Consider the following 9,394-nt stretch of genomic DNA (forward strand, 5'->3'; position numbering starts at 1 on the left):
CACATAAAATGCTAGCCTTGGCCAAGCCCTGTTTAAAAGTGTCTGTGGTACCTAAGCCTCACTCTTACCACCTAGTACCGATACGCTCAGGTACCATACTACCGTAAGATACTTTAGCCTTGCATGCCTTTCTCAACGATCAGAGCACCGAACATGCTTCGCTCAGATTAGGACACTCTGTCCAGGGAAAAAGTGTATTTTCGCCAGAGGTTCTTATTACTTGCTTACACCTCTTGCGGATAGTCTTTGATCTTGGCTGATATAAACCCGATCATAAGACTCAGTTCTCGTGTCCACGCATGACACGTATTCATTGCGCGAGGCGACGGCTAACTCTGGGTGTGTCTTAACATGCCCCGTTTTGCTGCGGTTTGCTTTGCTTTGCCCAAAGAAGTGATTTGGCGTGCTATGAGTGGCTCCTACGTTTTAATTTATGTGTTTAAGAAAAGCAAGGGCTTTTAAGAAGCATACGGTATTTGTTAAGAATTTAAAAGTATTCCTGGCAAAACCGGGCAAGGCAAAGCAAAAACCAGCCTGTTAAGACACGCCCTCTGTTCCTGTGCTCTTGAGAAAGACTAGAATCACGCAAGGCGAGCTGCGGTTCCTTTAAGCACAAACCCGCCCTAATAGAAACCTGACATGAGAAACGCAATGAACGCTGCAACTGCATTGGTCCACAACAGATAAACTAATGCGACTGGACAACAATGCAAGGCATGTACGACTAAAATTATTGTCAGGGACGCTACCAACACTTTACAGTTTTCATAACCTGAGCAAATTCGCAACCGAGCGACAAACCCTTCCACGCGTACAATTCAATTCTGCGAAGAGAGCCTGACCATGCTACGGTATACCGTAGCTGCTGGACGCCCGACTTGATGGGCAGAGCTCTTGTATTCTAACTTCTTTCTGGAACAGTGTCAACGCGCAACTTTGCCTCCAGATGAACCGTAAGAGCGTCCCTCATGCGACCGGAGCCCTTTACACCTGTTGACCGAACTGATAAGCAAGCAGAATCGTGACAGCAGCCCGCAGTTGCATGCGTGCTGAACCCGCATGTTGCACCCGCCAAACAATTTGCGGTTCACCAGTTCCTTCATTGACCTGCAACACGCGACCGAGAGCAATCCCTAGGCTGTCGAAGCAAGACCCTGTTTGCCCAGAGCATCCACTCACATTTAGTAGACAAGTACGCAATTTCATATACTAAAACTACCACGTAAGGACACGACGCGCAGCCACGAGAAAACGAAGCCTACACGCACCGCCCACTCAAACCCTGCGGCACCTCTTCCCCTTGCACCTCCACCCTTCACAGCACTTCTTGCCACTTCCCCGTCCGCACCTGCCCTTGGAGCACTTCTTCAAACACTTGCCTGTATACTCGCAATAGAACCCTGGGCAGCACTCAAACTCGCCATGCCCGCAATAATCCCTGCGGCACTTGTTCGTGCATCGGCTTCCGCTGCAGTACCATCCGTAGCAACAGTCTCCGCACGGCCGCCGGTTGCACTTGAGGACGCACTCAACTTCGGGGCCGCAGAAGTAGCCCGGGCAGCACGGCGCGGCGTGGCCGCAGTAGCCAGTAGTGCACTCGGTCTCGCGGGACACGGTCGCCGAGGCGAGGGAGAGTGTATCGCGGGCACTCTGCTGTGCGGCGGCGAAGCAGCTCAGCGCGAGCAGAAGGGCGGCGACCAGGAAGCGGTGAGAGGCGGCCATGGTGGGTGCGGTGCGAAAGAAGCGCCAGTGATGGCGGCGCCGGTGATGGCAGCGGCAGGCGGGGTTTTATAGGCTCGATTTGCTTCTTCTCCGCGCGTTTTGATCTCCCATCACCGAAAGCGGGGCGCGAATGACTGTTTTGCCAGGCGTGGCACCGCGAATCAGCTGGGCGAAAAGAGACAGGCTATCGCGAGGCGAGAGTGCATCTCGTGTAAAGGGCGCCATTGTTGGAAGTAGGGTTTACATGGGACAGCATACACGGTAGACGCTTGCACCTCATCTACTGGCACAAGCTGGCACGTGTACACCGCAAAGGGACAAGCGACAACAAGGGAAGGAAAGTCTAAAGCCGCTAACTACAAACCCTATCCAAAGGCCTCCATAGGCGCCTCAATCACCAGCCGGATCGCTGCGCCTCCTGCACCTCCGCCTCACCAGCAGCTCTACATCTTTCTCAATGCTTCACGCAGCGGCTATACTTGCAGATGTATCCGTAGCAGCACTTTCCACACGGGCGATGGTCGCAGCTGGACTTGCAGTAGTAGTCGGAGCCACAGTAGTAACCCGAGCAGCAGTACTCCCCGTGGCCGCAGTATCCAGTCGTGCACCCAGAACGCGCGACGGGGCCCAAAGGCGCGTTGAGCACGTCCTCTGCAACGTGCTGCGCGGCAGACAGGGTGAACAGGGCGAGAAGCAGGGCGGCGACTTGGAAGCGAAACATGGCTGAGTGCTGGTGGATTGTAGAGTGGTTGATTCTGGTGAGGTAGATGCTGATGAGGGGGTGTGGATGGCAAGATAGCGGAGGCAGTGAGAGAGGAAGGGTTTATATAGGGAGCGGGGTGCTTCTTGTGGAGAAAGTCGGGAGCTCTGACGCTCTGATGCGGATGCTCTGATGCGGAAGTGCGAATGACGCTTTGTCGATGGTTGCAAATCAGCGAGACTAGAAAAGAAACGGTTGCAATTTGACAAGGTAGTGGGTTTGATTTGTAGTCATGAAAGGTTGCATGCGCACAAAGTTGGACATGTTGAGAACGGAATGTGAAGAATGCGTGTCCGAAGGCTATCCTGCGATTGGTAGTAGATGAGTGAGGTGACGAGCGACTCTGCCGTGATCGGGCTCAAGCGTACATACGATAGTTGTGGTGGTAGCCAGAGCTTGGCTCCGCCAGATAGAAACGGTGGTGCACCTCGTTGACCAGGCTCGGACATGCAGACTGGGACAGTGGCGCGCATATGTGTCTCCGTACCGGTTTCTAGAAGAAATGAGAGTTGCCACATACGACTATGAACGGCGTCTGAATTGACTGTGCGGGACAAACGGAAAGTGGGCCATCATTTGTTCAACATTAAATGTTGGCGACATTTTACATGTCCAATGGCAAGCATTGTAGTTTCCGCGCCCTAGACTTGCTGACGTTGCATCCTGCAATCGTCAGCTTCGCAACCACTTCCTGCAACTCTTCACAACACACGAAAGTCTACGAGTAGCTCCTCACACAATCGTTCGAAACAGTACCGAATGAGGCCGAAGTCAGAAATCGGTGACGTGGCTAATGAAGGCTTAGGACAAAGGCGACGGTCATGTCGAAGTGACCGCTTGCCTATTATGAAGTCACTCTTCAGCTTTCTTTCCGCAACAATTCTATCTTCTGCGCGTTCTACCGTTCAGTCGAGGACTCTGGAAGATCAAGAAATCTCAAAGGTCAAAGATATCTGTGGAAATGAGTCGCCGGAAGTCTAAAAAAAGGATCTGCACTTCAAGTTGTGCTTGAAGGCAATAATATTTTGGGAGAAGGCAGGCCATAGTGTCTTTTGGACATGTGGCCTCATATGAGGTCATTTTTCAACTTACTTTTTCTCGACTTGCGCATGCTCAACATGACGGAAAAAGATACTCTCGCCACCGCAGTTGACTTTTGCGTTGCGAAAGGGTGGAGTTTGGTGAGATTTGCAGGTCTTTTCCAGCCATTTTTAGAATACTTAAAAAAGAAGCTTTTTTGAACAACCTCAAAGCGATATGTCTTGATATCTTCGAAAGCGAAAGGCCTGTTTAAAATATCAACCGAAGATGGAAAATTCACTAGATTCTTAGTCTTTCTGTGTATTCACAAATGCCATCCCAATGTTTTGCAAGATGTTATTGCCGAAGGCATATACGTTAAAGAAATGGTATCCAAACTGACTTTTTAAAGTTTCGATTTAATGTATATATTTTTACAAAAAAATGCGGCCTCATACAGTATGAGGCCGTGGCTGACCTCAAATGAGGCAAACTGCATGTCAAATACAGGCGGCCCTACTCATTAGTGCCGCCCCGTGCGAGACCCCAAAACTGGCACTATTGGGAGACGGCATTAATAGGTGACGTCACATCTATTTTCATGCACTCGGTAATCAACGTCTGCCTGCTCCGCGTTGGGTCTCTGTCGTGTTTTGCAGTGAGAAACGCGCGCTTTGCCGACCTCAGATACGATAGAGCGTCTGATACTTGGCATTCAGTCGCCAAAACTCTCACAGCCTGACGGGTCTTTATTTGCAGTGATTTTGGCTTCTCATTGGCTACGCGGAGTAATGTGGGAGCAGTAGCTCTGATGTCTCGCACGGTGCGCCCTGCGATGCCGAACTGCCGCTCAATTGCTTCGGCACAGTGTCCCTTGTCGAGCAGATCTGCAATGTCTAGCTTCTGCGCTATTGTCAGGAGCTTGCGCGTTGCATTTTTTTATTCCGGAACCGGATCCATAAGGAGGACAAGCAAAGGTCTGTGAACGTGTTCGGTGAATAGAATCGGGTTTAGAAGCCGCTTTCACATGTTTTCACGCGCAATGGACGGACGGCAGCATAACACCCGGACCCGTATGACACGTGGCACTTTTCGTATTCGTGCGTCTGGCCGGCATTAGTGGGAGGGTGGCATTAGTGAAAGTGGCACTAAGAGCGTCTCCACCGGTGTCGTCCAAATCAGATAGGGTCCAAATTTTCTACTGCTGCGATTGGCTATTGCTGGTCGACCATACTCAATCTTTGAAGCTCTCCAAGAGATGGTCCATATTATTTTGGAATGGAACTTCGCTCCGACCCGCTCCGGCGGCACCTTTCCCCACTGGTACACTCTTTAATTTTTGCCTGGCTCCCTCCCATTCCGGAAAAAATGTCACTACTGTACAGTACTACAGTTTCGCATCATGTTGGCGGCAAGCCATTGTTTGTGGGAAATGACGATCCAGATCCTGTCAGGAGAATCGCGACTCAGATTATTGCTTTGGATTGGACATGCCAGTTCGAGTTGGAGCGGTTCATATTGATCCAAATAACCCATTTTTGGACCAAAATCTTGTGCTCCAAATTTTCGGTCCAATCCAAGTCCAAAAAATGGATTGGAACTTCTATGCCGGTGTGGTGCCATCACTCTCAAAATTTTGTCCAAATATTGAATTGGACCTTATCATCAGCATTGGTGGAGACGCTCTAATGGGAGTCCCCCCCTGTAGAGCTACGCGGATGTTGAAAAAGACTTGATGGACCGTTTGGTTCAAGTATTTGCGTTTAGTTCATATTATCAATATTTGAATTAGTGTATTTAATTGTGGATCAATTACAATAAGTAGGAAAGAATTGTGTCCCCGTTCCACGCCACGTGGCCACGTGGGCGGAACAGGGAGAGTCACAACTAACGACTCGGTGCGATCGCAATCCACCCTCCACCGCCATTGCCCTTCGTCCCCACCGACGCCTCCTCCTCCACAGCCACCGCCCTCATCAACTCGCGCACATCCGCCGCTCTTCCGCAAGCCAATGCCCCTTCCCTAATATGCCCCTCTGCACAGAGCTCCATCTCGCCGCCCGCGCCTCCCGCTCCTTGCTCGACCACTCGCTCCAGCACAACCATGGCACCCCCTGCATGCATCTCCTCGCCCTGCACATCTTCGTGACGCCCCCCTACCCGCGCCCGGCCTCGCTTGACGCCCTGTACCTCCTCGCCGAGTGCGAGAACGGCCAAATCCCGGGCATGTGCGCCCTGGCCTCAGTGTACAGCGACGGCCTGCCGGGCGCGCTCCCGCCGTCCCCAGCCCGCGCCGTCTTCCTCTGGCGCAAGGCCGTCTCGGCCTACGGCTGCGCCCTCTCCAGCTTCCTGCTGGCCCAGGCCGTCGAGATGGGCCGCGGCGTGCGCCGTTACCCGGCCCTCGCCGCCGTCCTGTACGAGGGCTCCCTGCTCGCCGAGGGCTTCGGCTTCGCCGCCGCCTCGCTCGCCCGCATGCTCGAGGACGGCGCCGAGGGCGTCCTCCCAGACATCCCGCGCGCCGTCCGCTTGTACGAGTTTGCCGTGCGGAAGGGCTCCACCGACGCCATCGTCCGACTCGCCCGCATTCTCAAGGACGGCCGCGGCGGCGTCGTGCCCAAGGGCATGGTCGGCGCCGTCGAACTGCTGGAGGAGGCCGCCCGCGATGGAAACTCGGCCCAGGCTATGAACGCCCTCGCTTCCATGTTGGAGAAGGGCGGCCAGGGCGTGGGCTACCATCCCGAGCGCGCCATGGCCCTGTACGAGCACGCTGCGCAGGAGAAGGACGTCCATGCCATGATATGCCTGGCGCGGATGCTGCTGGACGGGCACGTCGAAAGGGATGTGGATCGCGCTGTCCGTACCCTGGAGAGCGCCATGGATCTGGGCAGCTACGGCAGCCACTTGGCCGTCCTGCGTCTGGCCGAGCTGCTGGCGAACGAGGATGAGGTGCGCGACGAGCATCGCGCCATGGACTTGTTGAATGAGATTGTCGAGGACGACGACTACGCCGTGCAGGCCAAGATGGAGATCGCCTGGCTGCTCTCCGGCCACGCCACGGAGATCACCATGGACGCCGTGCGCGCCGCTGAGCTGTACGAGGACGTGGTGCGGGAGAGTGGGCATGTCAACGCCTTAATCATGCTGGCCGAATTGCTCGTCGAAGGCCGTGGCGATTTGGAGGCGGACCCGCTGCGCGCCATCGCGTTGTACGAGCGCGCCGTCTCCGAATATGACGATCGGCAGGCCATGAACTCGCTCGGCTGTCTGTACAGCTATGGGGTAGGGCGCGGCGGCGTCGGGCGCGACGTGGCGCGCGCCATCGACCTGTTTGAACGCGCCGCGGAGTGCGGGTGTGTGGACGCCAAGTACAACCTGGCGCGCCTGCTGACGGTAGGCAGCACCAACGGCAACCAGGCTGTGGACCTAAAACGCGGCATGCGTCTGTTTGAGGAAATGGTGCTCAACTACGACCACCTGTGGTCCATGATCAACCTCGCACGCTGCCTCGTGCCGTGCGAGGAGGACCACGTAGAGGAGGAGGCCGGGCGGCGCAACATTGCGCGCGCGGTGGCGTTGCTGGAACGCGCGATCCGCATCGGAGTGGAGCACTCGGAAGCTGAGCTGTTGGCCATCGGGATCCGGCCGCTGACTCGTAAAGAGTACGAGGGGCAGGCGCGACTCAAGGTCGAGGATGCACACGACGGGGAGGAAGACGAGGAGGAGGAGGATGACGAGGACGAATACGATGAGGGCGAGAGGATGACCGAGCGGCTGCGCGAGTCGGGGATCACGAGCGGAGCGCACGTGGTGGCGATGGTGATGCTGGCGGAGATTCTGGTGATGAGCTCGGAGCCGCGCGAGTCGGAGAAGGCGACGCGTCTGCTGGAGCGGGCCGTGAGCGAGGTGGCGGTGCCGAACGCGCTGGAGAAGGTGACGGTGAACTTTGAGATGCTGCGCGTGCTGGCGGAGGAGGGGCGGGACGACGCGGAGCGGTGCGCGCGCGTGGGGCGGCTGTGTCGGCTGATGATGGAGCGGAGCGGGCGGTGCGAGGGGGCGTGGGTGCTCGGCGAGATGATGCGGCACGGGCGCGGGGCGCGGCAGAGCGCGCGCGACGCGGTGCACTGGTTCGAGCGCGGCGTGAGCGGCGGCGAGGCGCGCGCCGCCGTCGCGCTGGCGGAGATGCTCGTCGAGGGCGAGGGCGACGTGCCGGCCGAGCGCGGCCGCGCCGTGCTGCTCGCCGCGCAGGCCGTCGCGGGCGGCGGCCTTGTCGCGAAGCGTGCGGTCGTGGTGCTGGCGAGGGCGTGGAACGCGCGTAGGGGGAAAGGGTGATCTCCTTGGAGGAGCCCCCGTCCTCGAGAGAGAGAGTGTGTGTGTGTGTGTGATGCACACGTTGTCATATGGAGATTCCTGCAAGTGATTTCCCCCCCTCGCTCCTCACCCGTTCCCCTCCCCACCTTCCTCTCCACCTCTCCTCACCTCTCCCCACCTCTTCTCAAGCCTCCCCGCCGCTCCCCACCGCTCCCCTCTCTCCTTCTTCCTCCGCCGCACCTCCGCTTCTCGCGACCGAACGCCTGCTCCGCTCCCTTCCCACAGACGCTCCCACGTTTTCTGTACACACACTTGTATCCACGTCGGCGCAAAAGGCAAAACCGCAATGCGTGCTGTACCCACCATACATATCGTACATAACTATTAAAGCCGCCACGCGGCCGGACGCCCGACCTCCAACGCCACCCTCCACCCATCCCTCACCCCCCGACCAGCGAAGAAAAGACGCTTGCACTCCGATCCCACGCCCGACCATGAAGACGGTTTTCACGCTTCTGACGCTGACGCTTCTGCTGCTGCTGTCCCCCGCGCTGGCGGCACCGCTGCAGGTGGTGTCGCGCGCGACGTCCGGGCTGAACCTGGCGTTCTGCTCGTCGACGAGCGAGTGCGTGGAGCCGCGGCTGTGCTACGGAGACGACCTGGCGACGCTGTGCCAGCGCGTCGACGACGCGCTGTGCTTCTGCTTCCCCGCGGTGGTGCCGACGTGCGCGACCGTGGCCGACTGCGACAGCGGCGAGAGCTGCGCCAAGACGCCGCGCTTCGCGGAGCTGATCTGCGTCGCGGACGGCGCGGATGACGGCGTCGGGCCGCTCGCGCCCGCCGGCGGCGAGGACGGCGACGGGGAAAGCGGCGGCGGCGAGGAGGGAGAGGGCGGTGGCGGCGAAGAAGAGGAGACTACTGGTGGCGAGGAGGAGGAGACTGCTGGTGGTGGTGAAGAAGAGGAGACTACTGGTGGTGGTGAAGAGGAGGAGACTACTGGTGGTGGTGAAGAAGAGGAGACTACTGGTGGTGGTGAAGAAGAGGAGACTACTAGTGGCGGCGAAGAAGAGGAAGCTGGAGGCGAGGAAGGCGAAGAGGGCGAGGAAGGTGGGGAGGGCGAAGAAGGCGAAGAGGGTGAGGAAGGTGAGGAGGGCGAAGAAGGCGAAGAGGGTGAGGAGGGCGAGGAAGGTGAGGAGGGTGAGGAAGGTGAGGAGGGCGAAGAAGGCGAAGAGGGTGAGGAGGGCGAGGAAGGTGAGGAGGGTGAAGAGGGTGAAGAGGGCGAAGAGGGCGAGGAAGGTGAGGAGGGCGAAGAGGGCGAAGAGGGCGAAGAGGGCGAAGCGAACGAGGCGGGGCTGGAGACGATATGCATCGACGCGGCGGCCCTGTCGCATCTACCTACGTCGGAGCTAGTGTACTCGCGTGCCGCGCTAGGGCGCGCGCTGTGCGACACGTCCGGCAGCTGCGCGACGGGCGGGCACGTGGTGGTGTGGCGCGGGCGTGCGATGATGATGCGCACGTACTGCGCCTCGGCAGCCGGCGGGTGCCTGCGGCTGCTGCTGCGTGGTTGATTATCGCTCTCGCTTG

At 57.7% G+C, this 9,394-nt stretch overlaps 3 protein-coding genes; 1 reads left to right on the top strand and 2 right to left on the bottom strand.

The window, feature by feature from the left end:
* Positions 1-402: 402 nt before the first annotated feature.
* Positions 403-1,722, bottom strand: CHC_T00006696001 (hypothetical protein). XM_005718831.1 is given in 2 exon segments: positions 403-1,275; positions 1,276-1,722. The coding sequence occupies 1 exon segment, from the start codon at positions 1,720-1,722 to the stop codon at positions 1,276-1,278; it is 447 nt and encodes a 148-aa protein (XP_005718888.1). The 3' UTR covers positions 403-1,275.
* Positions 1,723-1,788: 66 nt separating this feature from the next.
* Positions 1,789-1,947, bottom strand: CHC_T00006697001 (hypothetical protein). The gene has a single exon (XM_005718832.1). It carries the CDS (start codon positions 1,945-1,947, stop codon positions 1,789-1,791), a length of 159 nt encoding a protein of 52 aa, XP_005718889.1.
* A 5,038-nt stretch (positions 1,948-6,985) lies between these two features.
* On the top strand, positions 6,986-7,831 carry CHC_T00009176001 (Sel1-repeat containing protein). Its single transcript, XM_005718833.1, has one exon. The coding sequence runs from the start codon at positions 6,986-6,988 to the stop codon at positions 7,829-7,831; it is 846 nt and encodes a 281-aa protein (XP_005718890.1).
* Positions 7,832-9,394: the final 1,563 nt, after the last annotated feature.

Source organism: Chondrus crispus, genomic scaffold (genome assembly GCF_000350225.1).
Source record: "Chondrus crispus Stackhouse genomic scaffold, scaffold_5, whole genome shotgun sequence".
NCBI lineage: Eukaryota > Rhodophyta > Florideophyceae > Gigartinales > Gigartinaceae > Chondrus > Chondrus crispus.

What these genes read in the sequence shown, in the direction of transcription:
- CHC_T00006696001 (XM_005718831.1), bottom strand. Translation starts at nt 1,722, where the DNA reads ATGGCCGCCTCTCACCGCTTCCTGGTCGCCGCCCTTCTGCTCGCGCTG.
- CHC_T00006697001 (XM_005718832.1), bottom strand. Translation starts at nt 1,947, where the DNA reads ATGGCGCCCTTTACACGAGATGCACTCTCGCCTCGCGATAGCCTGTCT.
- CHC_T00009176001 (XM_005718833.1), top strand. Translation starts at nt 6,986, where the DNA reads ATGATCAACCTCGCACGCTGCCTCGTGCCGTGCGAGGAGGACCACGTA.